Source organism: Pezoporus occidentalis, unplaced genomic scaffold (genome assembly GCF_034315485.1).
Source record: "Pezoporus occidentalis ecotype Australia unplaced genomic scaffold, CSIRO_AGI_Poc_V1 ctg38, whole genome shotgun sequence".
In the NCBI taxonomy this organism is placed as follows: domain Eukaryota; kingdom Metazoa; phylum Chordata; class Aves; order Psittaciformes; family Psittacidae; genus Pezoporus; species Pezoporus occidentalis.
Window position 1 is genome coordinate 299564 of NW_026915702.1, and position 21977 is coordinate 321540.

The 21977-nt window shown below is 44.3% G+C and overlaps 1 protein-coding gene across 4 annotated transcripts in view; it reads left to right on the forward strand.

Moving 5' to 3' along the window:
- Positions 1–21977, forward strand: part of CAMK1D (calcium/calmodulin dependent protein kinase ID) — a 223194-nt gene that overhangs the window by 195614 nt on the left and 5603 nt on the right. For 2 of the 4 annotated variants that reach the window (XM_062631924.1, XM_062631921.1), the window contains 5 exons: positions 2110–2222; positions 4285–4363; positions 14038–14125; positions 15480–15618; positions 19291–19660. In XM_062631924.1, coding sequence (XP_062487908.1) covers positions 2110–2222; positions 4285–4363; positions 14038–14125; positions 15480–15618; positions 19291–19412 — 541 coding nt within the window. In that variant the 3' untranslated portion in view covers positions 19413–19660. Of the gene's footprint in view, positions 1–2109; positions 2223–4284; positions 4364–14037; positions 14126–15479; positions 15619–19290; positions 19661–21977 lie in introns of those variants that run through there. The other 2 variants (XM_062631922.1, XM_062631923.1) reach the window with 1 other exon arrangement.

Genomic DNA, 21977 nt, shown 5'->3' on the forward strand with positions numbered 1-21977 from the left:
AGCATTTCCAAACCCCTCAGTAAAGCACCCAAAATCTTGAGGGTTGTGACAAAAGAGGAGGAAGGTGAAAACCAGTTTGTGCATTCCCCCACAAGACTGTAGGGCTGATACTCATTACATTGAAGCAAGTTTCTTTATAGCTACCTACAGAGCTGAATCCTGGTTGTGGATCCAGTATCTTCATTAAGTTTCCAGATTTTTCCTTCATTATCCAGATGTATAGTGGCTTTTTGCTTAAATGCACCATTTTTAATGGACCTTCTTATACGCCACTTCCACCACCGGGCTTCACGTAGGAGTTGCTGCATTGAGCCCCATACACAAGCTTGTGCCCATTAAGCAGGCATGCAGCCCTGCTCTGAATGTAAATGGTTGTCTGGCATGAGGTTATCTTACTTTATTTTGATCATGGCAGTCATCCAGTGTGACACAAACGAGGACTGGCTCATCTGCTTTGCAAGAAAAAGAGACATTTCTGATTCACTTGAATCACAGAGTTTCATTATAATGGTGCAGATTTCAGTAGAGGTCTTCCAGGTCAATATGGACCAGATGCAGATCAACATCTCCGTATTTAAATTATTTATCAAGCACACTGGCTCTTCAGGGCTAACAAAACATTGCTCCTTTCACCCTCAAGTGTTGAGTTGGTTCAAGTAACCTCCAGGGCAGCCAGCTGGCTTTGGGTTATAAATAACTTAAGTATTTCATTTCTTACAGTTCTCCCCCCATGCTCTGTTGTTGCTACAGTGTAGTTTTTCAGCTAGATCTTCAGTCTGTTTATAATGGCTGGCTCTCTCCACTGAAATGCTTTGTTGAGGTTGATTAATTCAGGGTTTAAGAAAACTATAGGGGAAAATCATTTCAGTATCAGTGCAGTATGTGAAAGAATGATTTGCACCATGGATTAGAGATAAGAGAAAAAAATGCATCATCTCTATATGAGACAATAGGGGCAGAAAGGCCTGTTAACTGTGAGCAAGATGGGTTTGCTAAAACCTTGAACAAGCCTCAGAGGTAAATCTGGCACTTAACCAAGGTTGGTATTAAAGTTTGAGGAAGGGGTATCTTTGCTGGCATGTCTGTACAGAGGGGGCGTGAAGCATCAGCTGGACATGAGGGATCTCCAACACATGTGTTTTATGGCTGATTTTCCCATGACTGGAGGAGCCCTATATTGTCCCAGTGACTATCCTGCTGTCTGCAGTACTGGGAGGATGCATCCTGAGTATTTTAGCTCAAACTTGGCAAATTTTCAATGTCCTGCTTGTCCTGGGGTAGGTGTCCTGAGAAATCTGACTATAAATGCTGAAAACCAGGACAGGACTGGGGTTAGCCACAGGCAAGATAGGCAAATAGGTGTGGGCAACAAAATCACTTGCAGACGTGAGAAAGGGAGAGGCTCTCCATGTACTTCTGCAGCAGCAGAAGCAGCAGGTCCATGTGCAGCCCATGAAGGCTCTTCTGCAGAGGTGGAGTGACTCCCAGACATCATCCTCATTGTCCCTGGGGATGCAGAGCCCAGCAAAACCTGCAGATGTAGCCTGCCCTTTGTCTGATAGCTCTATGTGGCTCCTTGTCCTGCTTTTCACCAGCTATTCCTTCCCAAGAAGTCCATGCGTTGTCCAGTGGCTCCCCAGTTGCCCAGCAAACATTCCTATACAGCTGTGGTCTCTTGCACAATGTTGAGATCATGGGTTGTGCTCCAAGCCAGCCTGATGCCACTGGTGCCCTGTGGGTGTAGCTCATGAAAGCTCCTCTTACCACATGTATAGGAGAGGACGGAAGGGCTCCTGACTGTGTAAAATAGCTCCTCTGACTAAACACCGAAAAGCATGCAGAGGCAGGCCAGGATATCTGCATGTCAGTGTAGGATCAACAGCACCAGGTTACCATGCAGAATTCCAATTTGTGCAGGATAGGGCCACTCTTCAGAAGTGGGTTTACACATCCCTGAACAAAACTCTGTCATGGTAGAGCCTGCCTGCTTGAAAACTTATTGGGACAAGTCTTAAACAAGAACTTCTCCTTCTTCTCCCTCCCCCTTTCTCACATTCTGGGCAGAGACAGGTCCAAGGGTCACATCTCTCTTTTCTTGTCCTCCATTAGGCTCTGTGGGTATCCCCCTTTCTACGACGAAAATGACTCCAAGCTCTTTGAGCAGATCCTTAAGGCGGAGTATGAGTTTGACTCTCCGTATTGGGATGACATCTCTGAGTCTGGTAAGAAGCTACTGCTCATGTAATTGCAACAGCCATGCATGCATGTGTGCCTGTTGCAGATATCCTCCTCTGGGTGTGAGAATGCACCATCCACCATCTGTGGAGCTTCTTTTAACTGAAAACTGTTGGGAATGTACATTTCTTTCAGCTGAAATAGTTTTGCAGGAGAACAAATTAAGTACCATTTTGTCCAGCCCCACACAAAGCACTAAACATAGCTGGAATAGAAGATGGAGATAGCAGGAGACTGCCAAGAAGACAAAGCAGATTAATTTCTTCATCATATCCAAATAAAAACCAGGAGGTTTATGTGTCAATAATAAGGTGGCAAACTGGTTTGGATCTGTCACTGATGCTGCACTGCAGGTCCAAAGCAAGTTTGCAGTGTATACAGCAAAGAACCCAAGAAATTAATGGCTTCCAAATGAAGCAGGTAAGCACATTCAGAAACTGGGGTTGCTGTCTGCGTGGTTGGATCCAGATAGTTGCCCATGTGCTTGCCAAGTGCAGAAGACATGTAGCCAATACCTTAAAGGAGCCAACAAGAAATCTGGAGAGGGACATTTTACAAGGGCCTATAGGGATAGGACAAGGGCAAAGGTTTTAAACTGACAGAGGGTAGGTTTAGATTAGACATTAGGAAGAAATTCTTAACAATGAGGGTGCTGAGGCTCTGGCACAGGGTGCCCAGAGGAGCTGTGGCTGCCCCATCCCTGGCAGTGTTCAAGGACAGGTTGGACAGGGCTTGGAGCAACCTGCTCTAGCAGAAGGTGTCCCTGTCTGTGGCAGGGGGTGGAACTGGGTGAGCTTTAAGGTCCCTTCCAACACAAACCATTCTATGATTCTATGAACCCATAGTGCCCGCCTGCCCTGGCTCTAGTCTGTCAGAGAGGCAGATACACCAACCTGTTACAGGCAAATATGCCTATACAAGCTTCTGGCTCCAGCATGGCTCATTGTCTACCAGCATCGCTGTCTGTATGTGGCATCAGGGACATGTTCAGCATTGCACCCTGCATGTGCCACTGACGTGGTGTGTGGTCTCCAAGAGGTCACACAAGCTCAGTGTCCTTGCTTTGTCCAACCCGTGGGAATGTCTGTCATTTCATGCAGAAGAAATGAATTCTAGGAATATTTTATCATATAGAAATAACCCTAAAAATGCAGTTTTCTGATGCATTAATACTACTGATTAAAGCAGGGGAGATATAAAAAGAAGTGTTTCATTTTGAAGATTATATATCCTGTTATCTCAGCATAGAACAACTTTTCATGCTGCTTGCATCTGTTGTCCAGATATCGCTGTGATGGATTGCCTAAAATTATATGTGATGAGAAGTGTTTTTAAGCCCATAAGGGATTTCAGAGAAAGTATGAAGGTCTGCTGGCAGACCCCTTTGCATATTGGGGCAAAGTCCATCACCTTAATCAGCACAAAGATTTTCCTCCCATATTTGGCTTTGCTGTGGCTCTTTCAGGAGCTCTCTCCTGAAACTACTGGATGCATGCCATGCTGCAATCTCCCTTCCTTCCATTAGAGTGTCGATTAAAAGCACACTACCTCATGCTCAAGGGAGTCCGTTTTCCTCAGTAACTTGTTTTTAAATCTGCCACATGTCCTTGAAGCTGCCAATGCATGTGATAGCTTGGAGTGAGCAATGAGAAGTGCCTCTTATTGTGGTGTTCTCCTTGCCTTTCCCACTCTTTATCAGCATCTCCAACAGCTGTGGCCATATTCAGACCACAGAGTTGGTCAGAGGCAGTTGGCTGACCAGGGAGCTGGCAGGCTTGTACTCTGCTGACTCTGTATTATCCATCCCACTCCTAAATATACCTGCAGGCATAGATGCCTTCAGGTTTCATCTGCCATACTAAATAGCCTGGATTTTGTCCTAAGTCACTTCAGTTATATCTATGCTAATAAATGACAAATGACTCAGGGCTATTCCTGGTGCTGTGGCCAGATGGCAGTTGGTAGCCTGATCAGTGCTGTTGGCTGGTCATATGGCAGCAGAACTGGGCACCAAACCTACTGCTTTAAATGATTCTGTTTTTTTTACAGCTAAAGACTTCATTCGAAATTTGATGGAGAAGGACCCTAATAAAAGATACACCTGTGAGCAAGCAGCACGGCACCCTTGGTAAGCTATAGTCTGCTGTGTGAAACCCTTCAGAGCAGAGAGCATCATTCTACATTCATGGGTGGAAGTGACGTCTGTCTCGTAGTATGCTAACCTCTACTAAATAACACTGGGTTTTTATTCTTACAACCCCCACTTTTGTCCTCCAGATTTTCCTGGAAAACCATGATGGATTTTAACCTCAAGCACCAACCTGTTGAGTCTCTGTACCACAATTCAGTGAAATGCTGAATTATGTATGTTGACTATAGTGGAGCAGCGGGATATGCCAAAATGGTTGAACCGAGAAATCATATTGTGGGGCAAAAGGTCAAAGTCTGCAGATGTGCAGCAAGCTGGGTATCAACCTGCTCCTGAGGTCCTTGCTAAAGTAGTATCAGAGCACTTAAGAGCACCCCATGAAGTAGAAAGTCCTCATCTGTGCTTCACAGGTGATAGTACACCTCCTCCTTGCAGCAGGGGGCTGATTTCACATGCTGTTATTCTCTCTTGTCGAATGGGGGAGATAGGAAACCCTAAAGGGGGGATAAACTGAGGCTGAATTGAATATAGCAATGTTATCTCTCTGCAGGGACTACAGAAAAGTACGTGGTCTGACTGTATTTGTAATTTAGACCTTAGCTAAGTGCTTTAAATCAGATGGTGCCTTTGCACGTGGATGACTTCACCAAAGTTACCCAAGGATTATGTAGCTGAAGGAAGAGTGGCTCATGTACTTTTGACCAACCCTGAGTGACAAGAGTATCACCCCACACTACCAGCTGCACCTGCAAATGGGCTCTAGATGTAAGCCTTTTAGAGAGGGATCATTATATATGAAGCTTGATATTATTTTGGTTGTTATAATAGTGGCAACAGAAAGGAATCAATGGCACGACATTTTCACCCCAGGTGCACATTAGACTGTGTTTTTATGTTATCACAGTTACCACAAATACCATTTCCTTTCTGCAGCTTCTGGAGCACTGGCTGGATAAAACCATTAGGCTGTGCATTTTCAGGGCAACAGGTTTTCTTTAGTGTCCATAGCCTCTCAGAAAAGCAACTGGACCAGAGTCATAACTAGCTCTACAGCCTGATGGACCTCAAAACCATCTTCGTGATGCAATTTGAGCACAGAGATAAGCCTCAAGTAGTGTAGTTGAGTATAAAGTGCATGGTAAGAAAAGCGCAGGCATAGAAATTGTCAGTGTGTTCTAAGATAGCACTGCTTTCTGCTGGGATATGGAGACATTTGTTTGGAGGATGGAGTCTGCATCCCTTTGAGTCTGGGGAGATATATCAGCAGGGCTCTTGTCATTTCTGCCTCCTTAACAGACATGGGTTTTGGATACACTCCTCAACCTTTCTGTCCATGAAGGGACAGAACTTGGTACCCAGCTTAAAATTGTATTAAATTTCAAAGCAGAGTAAAACTTAATGGCTGTAGCTCTAGAACAAGTACTTAGTTGTGGTTTCAGAGGTTTATGCTTCTGTCTCTGACACTCACTGATTTGTCTTGTCTCATTGCTGTTTTCAGTCCTGGGACTAGATGTAAATCCTTTCACAGGTTTTTACCTTCTGGCTTGCTGATGAATTACCCCATCATTAATTAATGATTTGACACTCATGAAGGTGGTCAGTAAGTAATGACTACACAAGTGGTAGAAATACAGTGAAATGGCACTGATTTCTTCATAGTGGGAATGATGTACCACTGTCTGACTGCAGACTGTCACTGTGATTACAAATTAGGCTGAAGGTAAGATTTAGCCTCAGCCTTTAACAATTAAAAAGTTTTAGGAAAGGCTTGTGATGCAGAATGCAATGTAAGTCATTAAGAAAAGCAAGGTTCTTGGTTTCCATCCCCCATGCCAATGACAAGGAGAAACAAAAGAGATGTTTTTTAGCTGGCATCATTGCCTGGCATCAATACAAACGAGAGATGAGAAGTCAAGGCCTGGGCCTGCCCTTTTCCCTTGTCCCATCAATAACTCCATTGTCTGTGTGACAAAAAGGAAATTTGGGAAATGAAATCCAGGTTTCATGAGATGAAACAAAAAGAAAGCCTAACCCCAACAACTGAAGACATTTCTATATGATACTGACCTGAGCCTCAGGAAATTAAACAAGTTACAACAGTCAGTATTAGAAATACAGAATAAACAATGGGAATGCAACTCCCAGCAGAGAATGAGGTGACCATTTGTAGAACTCAGAGGCAGATTTTCCAAAGCCTTACATCCAAGATACACAAAACATTAAGCATCCAGCTCTTGGCCCCACTACATCTGTGTTGGTTGCTGGAGTGCAACAAAGAAACGTGGCACTTGTGACACACACAGCTTCTGGGCCCTCCTAAAGGAACAAAATGATAAAAAGTATTTTCATTCCCCTTTTTTTCTTTTCATTTGCATTTCATGGCCAGGAGCCAATGGAAACTCACAGACTGCTCCATAATTCTTTATATTTTCTACAAAATCAAATCTTCCATTTAAAAACAACTCACCCAAAAAGGGGTTTACCCCATTTCTGTGGCAGGGGATTGTTTTCTGCCGGGCTGACTTTGCAAGGCAGTGGTTCACATTCGGGGCTACCTCCCAGCCATGTAAATCACGGGTCAGCCTTTGAAGTGCCAGACATACAAATGGCACTGCAGTAGGGAGCCTTAAGATATTCATCACATCTCCAATTCATATCCCAAATCCGCCTCCCTTCAACACAGAGACAGTATGTGCCACTGGATTACAGGACAGTTGTCCAGTGAAAGCAAAGTGGAGGTTTCCAAAGATAAAGCTTCAGATCTGCCTCTGTCCTCCCTAGTATGCTCTTGAACAGAACTCAGTGTCTCATTCCCCCTTGCTCTGAAAGGCTTCCTGTAACACTAGTGTTGTAGTTATCAACATCTCTGGAGAGCGATTTTTTGGAGGGTTTGGATCCTACAGTGATAAATGCCTTTTTGGATAATCAATGCTACTCACCTGGATATTATCTGTTATTTTAGAGTTAGTGATAGGATCTCCTTTTGCCAAGCCATTGCTCAAGAAACGTTTTCTACCCAGATTGCTTATGCCAGGAAATAATGAGGTTTTTACTGCTTCTGTCTTATTCTAGCCATTATATCTGTTGCAATGACATCCTCCTGTTTGAAGGAGAGGAAGGCCTTTTTGGTAGAGGAGGAAGACAGCTCTATGCTTCTTCTCAATGGTCAGCTACAGTGTCAAGTAGCACTTAATGGCATCTCATAGAGGTGTCTGCACAAACTGGTTCTGTAGATCAAGGTAACTGGAGAAGCATCTTTGAACCCTAGAGTTTGCAGGAAGTGAAATCCTGATTCCACTGAGGTTAATGGGAGTTTTGCCACTGAGTTGGGTATTGTCTCCCCGTCTCACCAGCAGAACAGAGAACATCTACCCAAGTCATTGGTACTGTGCAAATGGTAGATAAACATAGAATAGTTTGAGTTGGAAGGGACCTTAAAGCTCATCCAGTTCCACCCCTTGCCATGGGCAGGGACACCTTCCACTAAAGCAGGTTGTTCAAGCCCCGTCCAACCTGGCCTTAAACACTGCCAGGGATGTATATGATGAACTGACTCTGTGTAGTGACATTTTCCAGCTTACCCTTTTCCTTCCTCCTGTGAAATCTGCCCCTGCAGTATCAGATCATTGGGATCAGCCACAAATTAGAAAGAAATCTATTAAATTGTAAGTACTTAACACATGCATGTTAATCACAATCTTACTGTGATAAAGTAGTTAACTGCATGACAATTTGTTGTTTCAATATGTAACATTTGTGAAAAACAAACTGATTCCAAAACATACCTCTTATTTTAATTACCATGGTTCTATTAAGACTTCCAAACAAGGCTTGCAAGAACTGGATTTTGCAAGATGTTACTTTTGTGCTTTTAAGGTTAATAATCTCTTTGAATTTTGGGAAACTGCTCTCGAATAGCCAGTTATTCACATGACGAAATGTTTGTACAGGATCAGACCCTAAAAAAAGTAAATACTTCTTCCCAATGGCCCACTTTTCTGGGCTGTATCTGCTCCCCACATGCTTGCATTTACGTGATGTTTTGCTATTTATAATCAAAAGACCTTGGCAGGGGGACGGTATGTTAAACTTGGAGTTGGCAGAAAAGGAGGCTAATAATTGCAGTGAAGTATTGTAGTGGAAACAGTACAATGTGTAAGACTTATTGGTATAATGATTACACCCCGGTCTGTACAATCTGCCCATTTATACAGATTTCTCCAGTTGAATATACAGGTGACTTATGCTTTCCATTGGAAAAGTTATTTACTTTATAGCATATCTTTCACTGACGTTTGCACTGTTTATGGTGTGTTGCAGAGGTGCAATGTTCTGACTAGCTGTTCCACTGTGACTTTTCAAAAAGGGTGTGGAAAATGAAGGTAACAAAAGAGTGGGGTAATTTTGCTGCAGCTTGATACATTTTAATGTTTCCCTAGCTTGTATTAATGGCAGCAATTAAGTTTATTAAATATATTGCCTTGTCAGAGCCCACATTCTGTTTAGGGCAGTTGCTCAGATTGCAGTGATTAAGGTCAAGCAGCAGGAAGCTGAGGACCTGTTTTTTCCATAGCTATAGGATCACACTGTGCTCCCTGTCAGGTCAAGCTGGGTTCGACAGCCCCAAATTCAGCCTCCAGGCTCAGGTCAAAGGGAGAGAAAACAGTTGGGGGGGGCGGGAAGAGAAAAGTCCAACAGTTAGGAAGCCAGTGTAGGAATTAGGTGTTCCATGAATTTGTCTCTGTCACACATTACCCAAGTGACCTTAAATGGGATTTAGAGCTGTGTGCTGAAGCTCATTATGGCATCAAAGGCAACTTGGGACATCTAAATTAAAGGGTGTTGTATGTATTGTCTCCCTGTAGACTGTAAAGGGGAAAAGGAGATTGTGGCACCTAAATTAGACACTTATGTCCGCAGGTATAAGTGTGGCCTTCGCCTCTCCCCACTGCTTGTGCAGGGCGGGGAGCAGATGCTTGGGACCTGCCGACATCCATCCCGCCTATGCCGAAGAATCACAAAGCTTTGGGAAGGACTGAGCCTCTGAAAGTTGTGACCATGACCCCGAGTGTTTATTATGTGCCAGAGAGCGTGAGCCAGATAATAATTTCCACCCAGGGAAAGGACATGGTTTACAAAGAGCTCAGTTCTCAGACTATGTTGTTTGAAGTGTGAAAAGGGCTTCCTGAAGGGAACTGCTGATGTTTACAACATTAAATCAAACTCTTATCAAGCTTGTCCCTGCACTCTATTTATTTTGGAGCATCACTGATAGAGTATGTGCGTGTGTATATTTATACGCATGCATGCGGGGTATGTGTATATATATATATGTGTGCGTGTGTATGTATAGAAGAGTTACGATCCTCCGACATCATCCATTACAGCTAACTCCATGTTTCCTGTCATCATGCTCAAGAGTATTTCCAAGTACTGTTTGGCCAGCACAACATTTGAGTTTGCTGCCTTCAGTATGAATGTTCAGAAAATAATGGTAGATGAGGGACTTTGTTGGAGGTTCCTCTCAAAGCTTAGAATTAGTATGGTAATACTAATACATTGATAAATCGCTGTGATCGCTTTGAACCCAGATAGAAAGTTATAATAAATTAGATACTATGAAATAATATTTGATCATTAGATTAGATGCCTCCCGCATGCAGGGCTAGATTTCTTACTGTTATTCATGAGAAATACTCTTCTTAGCTTCAGTGGAAGTATTTGTGACAGAGGGTTGTTAGATTGTGGCTCTTGGTATCCAATTCTGTGTGTTGAGACACATACATTTACAACTGGATGAAAAACCAGCTTCAACATGAAGTTCCCCTAACCATTGTTAAGATGTAGCTGCTTTCACATGCTGCAAAATGGGAACACCGAGAGAAAAAACATGTTCCAGTTGGGCTCATCAATCCTTGCTTGATTCTAGATGATGCTCAGCATGATAGTGAATCATGCATTATTCTGATCTGTTTAATTTTAGGTTTGTAGATGTGTGTGGTAGGTAGAAGTAGTATCTCTTACTGGCCAACTGGAATAGTTGGTAAAAGCAAGCTTCCATGCTGACAGTTATCTTCCAAGTTAAGCGGAAAGCCAGGAACTGTTGCTCAGGGTTTGACTAGATATGCATCAGTTTGATCATCTCTGAAACAGAAGGTGGTGGCTGTTTCTCAGGAAAAATGGAGCCGATTCCTGAAGGAGAAGCGTATGTTGTCCAGGGGAGGGAGTTAAAAAGAAAGTTGCTAACTTTTTTTTGCCCTAAAAGGAAAAGCAAGATGGATTATAGCCTGTGGACTTGGAGAATTAGAGAAAGGTGGAAGGGTGATTGTGATGTGCTCTAAAACCAGTATCTCTATTAAATTTCATGCATTATCTTCTCAGCATGGGAATTGGAGTTCATGATTAAATACCTTCAGTATAGATGTGATAGCGCTCATGAAACCCACCTCGAGGTAGGTTTCTGTGCCCAAAAGCTTATCTCAGTTTTCAAACTCTACCAGTCGATGTATAGAAGATACGAATTATACCTGCTCACCTCCACCTCTCTTGCCTCTGTCCTTAAAGCACCACATCTCCAGCAGAACATCAATGGCAAATGAATGTTAACATTTCTTCTGTTTTCCTAGAAGCAAAACTACACTATAAACACTATAATACTGCAAGTATTTTATGTAAGTTTCAAGATCCTTCAAGTACAGAATACAGTATAAAAGCACAGTCTTCCTGATACAACATTGCACCATTAACAGGACGGTTCTTCAAAGGTGGCTTGGAGAACAATCCCACAGCCAGCTTGGGCAGCTGGGGCTGTGCTTTAAGCCATGCTGTTTGTCATACCAGCATGTGTTTGAATGGATCCTGCTACACCAAATTAGACCCAACACTGATGTTATTTTGCTCGTATTAAAAACTAGCATCTGCAAGGTGCTAATGCTGCTGAAGAGGTATTAGATGTAGGATGGTCCCCACCACTGTAGCATCTGAGGGCTTCATGGACTGTCTGTCCATCTCGTTCTTAAGTAAACAAGTACTGTCCTGCCTATTTGGGAAACACCAAGACTTTTTTTCTGGGATTATGAGAATTGCATAGTGAACATAGAGTTAGTGGAGGAAGAAGACACTTTGTGAACCACTGGAACCAGCAGTTTCTTATAGAAACCATCAGCATTTAAAAAAATGATCCCTAAAACATCTAGCCTGTATTTGAGCTACACACCCAGTGAAAATTTTCATATAGCAAAAATGCATTTGCAAGTATGGAGACTGACAGGAAAGATCTTCTGGAAGAGCTGGCAAGGCTATCATGCCCCAAGAACTTGTTCTGTCTCTGTTTCCAAAATAGAATTTGACAAGTGGGAAACTTGATCTGTGCTTTTACATCTTGTTAACCAACTTGTTCATAAAGCCAAATGCTTCATTCCTTTGGAGGGAAAATGTTCTTTCATCTACAGATCTGTAGTATGATGGTCAGTGCTCCCAGATGGTATGTGCTGAGGGCACCTGCCTTCACTGAGGAGCTGTTCTTGGGCAGAGCATAATGTTCATGGCATTTTGGACTCGCAGTCTGCATTCCCACTGGGAAACTCTGCTAGGGCCTGTCTGCAGTGAACATGATGCTTAACCTAGATGCTGCCTCACAAGATTTTATCTGCCTTCCTCCAGTGGGAAATCCAGACCAATTTACCTTACTGTCAGAGAGGAGATCAGAAGGAATCCTTTTTGAAGCAAGAACTGAAGATCTCCCAATTTTCTGTCAAACACCCCCTAATCTCCATCAACAGCATAGGGACCCAAGAGAGAATGTCAAGCGCCATTTGGGAGCCATGCTTTGCTCATGGTACCAGTTTTTCTGTCTACTTGACATAGAGGTTATGTAGCAGTGGCAGTTAGACAAACAGTTGGAGGTGGGCTACCCTGAATGAGAAACCTTGCTCCTTCCTGCCCACAATCCTGCAGGCTCCAGTACTCTTGAATAACTCAACACTTAGCTGCAGCAGGATAGGATTAGTGGCTCTCCACTGTTGGGAGATAGCAGTTTAGTCCCTCTTCTTCCCAAGAGTAAGTAGTTCCTCTCATCTCTCTGACATCCTGGGTGAGTTTTGCCAGCAGGAAGGAGGAGAGCAATTTGAGAAGACTGGTCCCAGAGACCACTTGTTAGATGTGCCATTGACACAAAGGTAGAAAAATCTGCATGTCCTTTGAAGAACAGTGTTACAGTTTGGAATGGTCTTCACAAAATGAAAGGAATGTCTCCAATTCAGGGGACACATAAATGGAAATGGCAGGCTGTGGTATGTAAGCAAAGTTTCATCTTTGAAGAAACATAAAGCAATGCTACCATTCTGCTGCCTTAGTTGGAAAACAGCGAACAGTTTAGGTACTGCCCTCTAAGGAAGATGTGGACTAGCTGGAGAAAGTCCAGAGGAGCTCAGTAGATCAGAGGATTAGGAAATATGAGTTATGAAGAAACAGTGAAAGACTCAGTTTGTTTAGTCTAGAGAAGAGAAGACGGACAGAAGACATGATAACAGTCTTCAAATATGTGAAAGGATGCTTCAAAGACAAAGAATAAACTATTTTCCATGTCTTCTGGGAGACAGTGGGGCACTGGAATAGGTTGCCTGAGGAGTCTCCGTCTTTTGGAGATCTTCAAGGACTAGTTAGGCATATATATCTCAGAATTATTTTGACAGAGCTGGGGGGAGACAGGAAGAATGAGGTAACCACTGTGTCCCCCACATCCTCTGATTATTTTACTGGAGGTCCCCAGGCTGGGAGATTCTTAATGGATTATTCAATTTCTTATAGTTTTTTATTGCTAATGGACATTGGTTTTCTACACTGTGGATAAAAAATTGATTTCTGAAAACATCACATGCAACATAGAATGTAATCTTTATTACTGGCATCACCCAAGTTAGGTAGCATTACCCCAGCACATGGTGCAAAGTCAGTTCACTCTGATGCTTACTCTTCCAGTGGATCTCATGCCTTGAGGAGTTAAATGAAACAATAAAATTCCCTTGAAATAATCATGTTAGTGGAGATTTGAATGTGTCTTTATCTGTTAAAGAAACTATACAGTATCTGTCAATTTTTTAGGTTAAGTGTTGTTCACCTTCAGCTATTTGTGCAGCCTGTGCTGCTGCTGTAGTGACCATCCGTGTATCTGCTCTACTGTAAATCTACATCAGTCATGATGAATGGCTATGTGTATTGCAGGGTGCAGGAAAATCTCCAGTGCAAACAGAAATCGGACAGGTTGGAGTGGCTCTGGAAGCTGCTGCATGGCTGAGGCTAAAAGTAGTCCCAGCCTGTTGATGTTAAATCCTCAGATGTAAAGAAAAAAACAGGTAGAATGTTTTCATCTAGGGCTGTAATGGTGATAGAAAGCAGCCATGCACCAACAGAATAAGGTTGTACCTCTTTGTAGCTGCCAGACCTACAAGCCTTATCTACATTTGCTTTTATTGCCCCAGATTTTCCACCACTGCTGCCAGCAGAGACAGTGGTGGGAAGTTTGAGCCCTCATGTGAATGAAATCATCATCCCTGAAGGAGAAATCACACCTATGGCCGGCCTTCTCGGTTAAGGAGAAGAAAAAGAAAGAGAGCAAAATATGGCTTACAATTTGTCTGGTCTGTTCATTTCAGGATTGCTGGGGATACAGCGCTCAACAAAAACATCCATGAGTCAGTCAGCGCTCAGATCCGGAAGAACTTTGCAAAAAGCAAATGGAGAGTAAGTAACATATCCTCAGGGATGACACTTAGACACACAACTCTGCTAATGCAGCAGCCATACAACCACCCCTTCAGCATGCTAGTGTGTTTGTGGCACAAAATTTTGGTCAAAATACTCAGCCCAGACTTCAGTTGCATGGTCCTACAGGGGGTAAGAAAGATGGGGAGAGACTTTTTAGCAGGGTTTGTTGTGATAGGATGAGGGGTGATGGTTTTAAACTGAAAGAGGGGAGATTCAAATTGGACGTGAGGAAGAAATTCTTTACAATGAGGGTGATGAAACACTGGCACATGTTGCCCAGAGGGGTGATGGATGCACCATCCCTGAGAAGTTCAAGGCCAGGCTGGACATGGTTCTGGGCAACCTGATCTAGTTGAAGACGTCCATGATCATTGCAGGGGTGTTGGACTGGATGGCCTTTGAAGGTTCCTTCCAAGCTAAACTGTTCTATGATTCTATATAAAGACAATGAAATAATGGGGCTGCTAAAGCACTCATTGTTATATGTGGAGTTGGGGTCAGCACCACAGGACACATGATGCAATGCAGACCCCCCATGTGCTGGTGCAGAGCAGAATGTGTTGAATATGACTTTCCTTGTAGGAAGCAGCATCCCAACCGAGTGCTAGAAGGGACAACACAGAGAAGGACCAGAGCAGAAATGTATATGGTTTGATATTGTTGTTTCTAGCTTAGAAACTAGAAATCAAGAAAAGTTTAAAAGGTAGAATCATAGAATCACAGATTGGTTTGGGTTGGAAGGGACCTTAAAGCTCCTCCAGTTCCAACCCCTGCCACAGGCAGAGACACCTTCCACTAGAGCAGGTTGCTCCAAGCCCCTGTGTCCAACCTGGCCTTGAACACTGCCAGGGATGAGGCAGCCACAGCTTCTCTGGGCACCCTGTGCCAGAGCCTCAGCACCCTCACAGGGAAGAACTTCATAATTTCTAATCTAAATCTTCACTCTCTCAGGTTAAAGCCATTCCCCCTTGTCCTGTCCCTACATGTGCTTGTAAAAAGTCCCTCTCCAGGTTTCTTGTAGGCCCCCTTTAGGAGCTGGAAGACTGTTACAAGGTCTCCCTGGATCCTTCTCTTCTTCAGCCTGATCAAGCCCAGCTCTCAGCCTGTCTCCAGAGCAAAGCTGCGCCAGCCCTCAGAGTATCTTCATGGCCCCCTCAAACAGGTCCACATCCCTCTTGTGTTGGGGGTCCTAGAGCTGAGCACTGGGGGAAGAATAATCAGATGATGTGCTCATTCACTTCTGACAGCCATGATCAGCCGGTAGAGGAGCAGCAGCAGCCCTTCCACCTCCCATGTTGTCATCCTTTCTCTCTTGTTCTCTTCTCCCCAGCAAGCGTTTAATGCCACAGCCGTCGTGCGGCACATGAGGCGGTTACACCTCGGCAGCAGCCTGGACAGTGCCAGCACCAGCGTCTCCAGCACCCTCAGCCTCGCTGCGCCGCTTCCCGATGCAGCCACACGGAAAGATTGTGAGTACCCAACATCCCAGGAAAGCTCCCAAGGAAATTCACGGGATACCCGTTTTCCCCCTTTGACCCCCAGGCTGCAGTCCTCGCTGCCAGTTGGTTTGGCTTTGTGCAAGCAGGTGTTTAAATCAGGGCTGAAAAGGAATAGAGGCCTTCAATTTTAGCTGGCCAGAAGTTTATGCACTAAATACAAGGTTTTGGTTGCTTTCAGTTTTTAGAGAAAAACACTGTTTCTTGTGAAGAAAAAAGGTTTTCATTTGGGAAAAAGACCCAGAAAAAGAATTTCTGTATTTGGCTGAAAACTGAAAAAGTTTACTCAAACTGTTTATGGTTGAGTTTCCAGTATTATGATAAGACATTTTTCTGTAAAAATTGGCTCATTTTCCGTTTCTGTTTACTATGGAGGAGACTGATCCTGCCAGGCTGAGCCAGCCTAAGCTCCTGTACGAAGAGGCTCATTTGTCTGAGCAGGACTCAGGCTCTGTACACCACAGCGGGACTTGGCCTCCTGCCTTGTTTGTTATATGCTGTAGTTGAGATGTGCAAGCTGCCCGATGGACTCATGCTTGGGATATACACGTCTTTTCTGGATGCCAGGGAAGGAGACATAAGGGAAAATAGAAATGTGTCTTTTGCAATGAAGCCTGTATAATCTCTGGCTTTTGAGCATTTCTTTTATTTCCATCCATCTGTAGACATTTTTATATCAAAAAATGGAGTGATATGGACTTTACAATTAGAGGAGATTATTTTAAGGTTCAGCAACAAAAAGGAATCCTAATAGCTTGTGGAGTTAGAAGTCAGTACTTGCTTCACTGGGGACTGAAGTGGTCATTTCTTTACTATACCCTGCACTATTCTGGAGCTGAAAGCACCTACTATTTGGAAAGGAGTTTGGATAGTGCTGCCTCTCCCCTGCCTCTTGCCAGTCTATGCTCCTTGATGAGGACATGCCACCATCTGCAGTCCCCACAGCTCTTTATGGAAGCTGTGGTTTCTTTCCTATCATGGGTACAGTTGGGGTGGGATCTACCTTCTGGGTGCTGCACAAGATGTTTTTGCCAGCCTGGGCTGTAGCTGAGCCAGAGGAAAGCCCCTTCCCTCTGCATCCTGGGCCTGATGGGGATTCATGCCCAGTGCCAAATCCTACAGCTACCGCCAGAAAATCATCACTGTGCTCTTGGCACACGTCTGGCACCTGCAAAGGGGTGATGAAGTGCTGACCAGCCACAAAGCACTTCCAAACCATGCACTGGCAATGCAGCAATGTAGAAAACCCTTTACAGAAGAGAAGCATGACTTTATTTTAGTTCCTGCTGCAGTATGGCTAAGCTGGACCCCCGTTAGATCTAGAATATCTGATGGCATGCTTTGCTGTTAGACTAGTGGGTGATTAATTTCTCTCCATTTGATTAATGTCAAATGGTGTTAATTAATAGCACTGCGTAGTATGAAGAGTAATGGAAAAACATCTGTGAACAAGAAGGGTGAGAACAGAACAGTGTGTTGAACCACTACAGAATCCAGCAGGTCTCTGTACAGAACCCAGCCATATTTTGTATTGATGGAGACATCAGCAAGCATAGAAAGGGTAAAACCAAATGTGTTAAGATAAGTTTTCTCATGTCAGAAACATGAGGCAGAAAAGTATCGAAAGATTTCCAAGCATCCCAGGTTAAGACCAGCTTGGCAGACAATATGGAAGAGCCTCCCTTCCTCAAAGTAGTCAGAGTTAGGAGATGCTGGAGCCTTAGAGAACTAGTGAGAAGAGCTAGCAGGAAATACAGGAGTGACGTTAAGAGGGAGCTGACATATCCAATGCAGTCCACCAAGTACCTCCTGTTGAGAGGATTCTGAGGTCTCTGTCCTGCCTCTTCCTTTCTCAGTGGTTTCCTCTGGGACAGATTTCTTGCACAAGATAGATCCCATGTGGCAAGTTACACAAAACAGCTGTGCCACCATTGCAAAATATAAAGCTGCCTAATGTTATTAATAGGCATTTAATAAGCTCTCCAAATCATTTCAGATGCAGTAATTTCACATCACTGAAGACAATTAAATACAGCTTTCGCCTGAGAGTAGGTTATGTCAGGCTGCATCCTCATTCTGTTCTCTGTATTAGGGCAAAGCAAAGATGATGCATTAGGCTGGATTATGCTACCTGTCAAGAAAGTCTAAGTGAATCAGTCAGGAATTCTCAAGTGTATTTGCCTTATTCTCTGCCTGTGCTTGGTTTATTCTGTTAAGACATGACTGGACTGGCTAGGTTAGTTACAGGACCTAGATCTCTGTGTTTTTAAGGTAATAGATAAATTGCAACGTGAAGCCAAGTTGTCAAATGTCAAAACTACTGGGAAGCAGGATGTTCACTAGTGTAGGTACCACATAGTCAGCCCTGAGGTTGAAATGCAACCTTGAAGCACGGAAAAGTAGTTAAAAGTCGTAACAAGTATCAAAAAATCCTAAGTAGTCAAGGGGCCATATCAAACTCCAGTCCAAGAATATATTAATGTACTTTTCATCTGCCCTTTATTCACTAGGAAAAATGAACTGTATTTCTAATCATTGTGAGCCTGCATCTTATCAGAGCAAAGTGACTGTGCCAGGTCTCCCATTCAGCAGCTTTTCATGCACCAGAGCTACCTTTGCACATCAGTGCCTTGAAGGCTGCAAACTGCATGAAGAGCTGCATGTGCTAGCAAGGTCTAAGGATCATCTCTGTGGGGTCTCCACAGCTGCTGGGAGAGGGGCAGCTCACCTGCAGAAAGCTCTAGTAATGATGTATTTTATTTCTCTTCATTAATGCTGACATGCTGGAGTAGCAGGATCTTGAATCTATCATTCAAAACCCAGCTTGCGTTGGGTTTTCAGGGGTTATGCTTTGGAGAGGTTTGGTTTTTAGAGCTGTGGTGAGGGGTCCACAGGAAGCGGACACTTTCTATGAATGTTTTATTTTTGCTAAAACCCCTTCTTTTCATAGAAAGATATCTGTAAGAAGTCTTTGATGAGTTCAAAAGGAACTGCCTGGGTAAATTATGAGTCCAGATACTCAACCTACATCAACCTACATCTCTTAGCTGGAAATCCTGGAGAACTACCAGCAAAACCTGGAGCAACATAAGCTGTCACTAGAGTAATGGCCAGATCCCACAGATTTACATTCCTTTTAGGTTTACTGGAACTCAGCGGTGAATTTCACCCACTGTACCTTTTTATCAGCAGCTTTCCACGATGCCTGGGGAACTTTCTTTAGTCCAGATGCACAGTCTGTTCGTTTAGCTAGATGGCCATGATGAGAAGTTTAACCATCTTTAGCATGCCCACAGGGAGAATTATTCTAAGCACTACAATGCCGGAGAGATTGCTGAATCCCACAACTCTTTGTCTTCAGCCCCAGAAATGTGGAATCAGTCTGGATGAACTCATACCAAAGCTGGACATGTATTCATTGCGACATGCATACAACTGCTGGTGGTGACAGTAGGCAAATGGCCATTGGGCTAGGAGGGCAGAAGATGCCCCATGGATGTACCCAGCCAAGCCACCGCTGCAGGAAAAGCAGGAGCGCCGTCTCCAGCTGCGGTTCCCTCTGCTCTGTAGCGTGCTACGAAAGAAACTCAGCTTTCCCACCTCCAACCATAACATTTCTAACTGTGTTTCTGGCTTTCCTTTTAGGTATGTCTCCATCCACTCTCTGTAGTTTTGTTTCATCTGCTTCTTCAGGCGTTTCTGCGGTAGGAGGGGACCGGAGACCCAGACCCACCACAGTGACCACAGTGCACACAGGGAGCAAGTGAGAGCTGGGGCGGCGAGGAGCAGGCAGGCAGCGGGGCTGGCAGGTTGCCCCTGCACATCCCACCCTGCGGTGCTCGCTCTGCGAAGGACTAGAAGAAAGAAGATTTTTTATGGCCATATTTTATACTGCAAATTCTGAAATGTTTCATTTATCACAAACTGCAATGACTCCAGGGGGAATGGATCTAACAGTCTCTGGTGCTGTACATATATATACATATATATATAAATATATATATATGTGAGTCTAGCGATGTTCTAACCAATGAACACTCATTCTTCTCCCCATTGATTTACTCTTTTTCTCAGTGTAGGTAACAGTATATGTTGTATTTTTTTTTCCATTAACTACAAACATCTCAACTGGATTATTTAAATAGATACTTTTCTGAGCATTATATTTTTTTTTTCTTTTAAAAAGTACTTCCAGTAATGTCCCTCCTTCCACTTTGCTGGAGGATAGGCTATTTCTGTAGGTAGGAATTGACGTTACCTTTGCAACATGGGAGTATTTCAATGGCATGCCATTTCTTGCTCCTCAAATTGGGCTGTAAGTCTGGCTTCAGCAGAGCTGTTACTGTTCAGATTAAAGAACTGCTGCTTTCCCTCCCCTCGTCCTTCTTGAAAGCCATGGTGAGAGTTAAATTGCCACCAGCTGGGAGCCAGCTCATCTTGGCCTCATTCCTGTAGTGCTGGGGATCTGCAGCACCCTTGTTTCAGCAGAGAGGCAGATACATGGTACCAGTCAGGAGCCAACCAGAGCTGAGCAAAAGAAATGAGAGAGCACAGTCTCATCCTACAGCTCCTATCTCCTCCGAGTCACTGTGAGTTATGGGCAGGGTGAAAGAAAAGGAAGATGTAAGGCCTAGAGCCATTTTCATCACCTGCCACTGACTCATTTGCCCTCCGGCAAGACATTTAATTCACCAATCTCCTGCCAGCCTGGCCTCTGGTATGGGGCACATCCAGTCCCAGGGCTCAGTGCCAGAGGTGCTGAGCACCTGCAGCTTCTCAGGGCTTTGCCTGGCATTGCTGATGCTCAGCACCTCCCAGAGAGGCCAAAACTGGGTATTGAAACCAAACAGAAAACTTTGGACCTCAATCTCTGTGTGCCTGGTTTCACCCCCAGGAGAGGGGAGATGCTTGCACCCTTCTGTGAAGCACTGGTAGGTTCTTGGATGCACAGTGCAGGATCTGGTGTAGCATTGCTCCATCACGCCTAAGGCTGTCTGAGGGCTGTCAAGGAGCACTGAGCAGGACCTCTGCCAAAAGGCTTGGGCACATGCAGGGGCAGTGGTGGCACTGCCTCCTCCTCCTCTCTTGAAGCTCATAGACAAAAGCAAGCTCAACTTCCCTGTTAATGACTAGGTACATGCACTTCCCAAGCTCCATGTGCTGGTGCATCCGTTAGGAACAGCCACTGTAACTGTCATGCAGCCATGCATTAAAGCAGCATGAAACAGAAAGGAGAGAAAAATCTGCCCAGAAAAGCTCCAGGTTACTTCTACACCATTCCCAGCTGTGATTTTCCTTTGAGGAGGAGAGAAGGGAGGCAGGCAGCAGAGGCAGGCAGCTTTCCCTGGCCACTGTGAGCCTCTTGCACCCCAAACAGGTCCATCCTGTGCCATTCCCTGCAGCATGCTCCACTGCCATGCTTGTCTCATTTATCCTGCACAAGAAATTGAGAAAGTCAAACACAGACACAGCTGAATATATCAGGCAATAGTGACCATGCTGGGAAAAGATGATAAGCATTTTTCACTGAGTCTTCAAAATCCTGCTTCAGCTTCAGTCAGTTGGCCTCAACTGGCAGAGCCAGGATTTCATCCATCATACTTTGAGTGCTGAAAGCTGGAAAAGCAGGTGGCAGTGAGCACTGATTCTCTTTTAAATAGCCAGTCCTTTCATGCCACTTACACCTGTTGTACCAAAGTACAGTATTCAGCTGCTCCCCACTTTCAGAGGGCTGTGGCAATCTGAGTGAGCCCCTGGGAGCCCTGGTTGCCCCCCACCATGTTGCAGATGGCATGGATGCTCCTGCAGAAAGGTTTCAACTTCAACACCTTCACCTCAGAGCAGCCTTCCAATATCTGAAGGGGGCGTACAAGGATGCTGGAGAGAGGCTCTCCATCAAGTGACTGTAGTGATAGGACAAGCAGTGATGGGTTTAAATTTAAACAGGGGAAGTTCAGGTTAGATATAAGGAAGAAGTTCTTTACTGTGAGGGTGGTGAGGCACTGGAATGGGTTGCCCAGGGAATCTGTGAATGCTCCATCCCTGGCAGTGTTCAAGGCCAGGTTGGACAGAGCCTTGGGTGACATGGTTTAGTGTGAGGTGTCCCTGCCCATGGCAGGGGGTTGGAACTGGATGATCTTAAGGTCCTTTCCAACCCAAACCAGTCTGTGATTCTATGATTCTGTGATTTCAGAAAAGATGCCACATGGTGGTCTCTTGAGGGTTGGCAGCAAAACTCTGTTGAGAACTTGTGACTGAGATTTGGGCACACTGAAGGGCAAGGGATCTTCCTGATGCAAGTCCCACTCCTTGACCCTATCCCCTGGCCATTG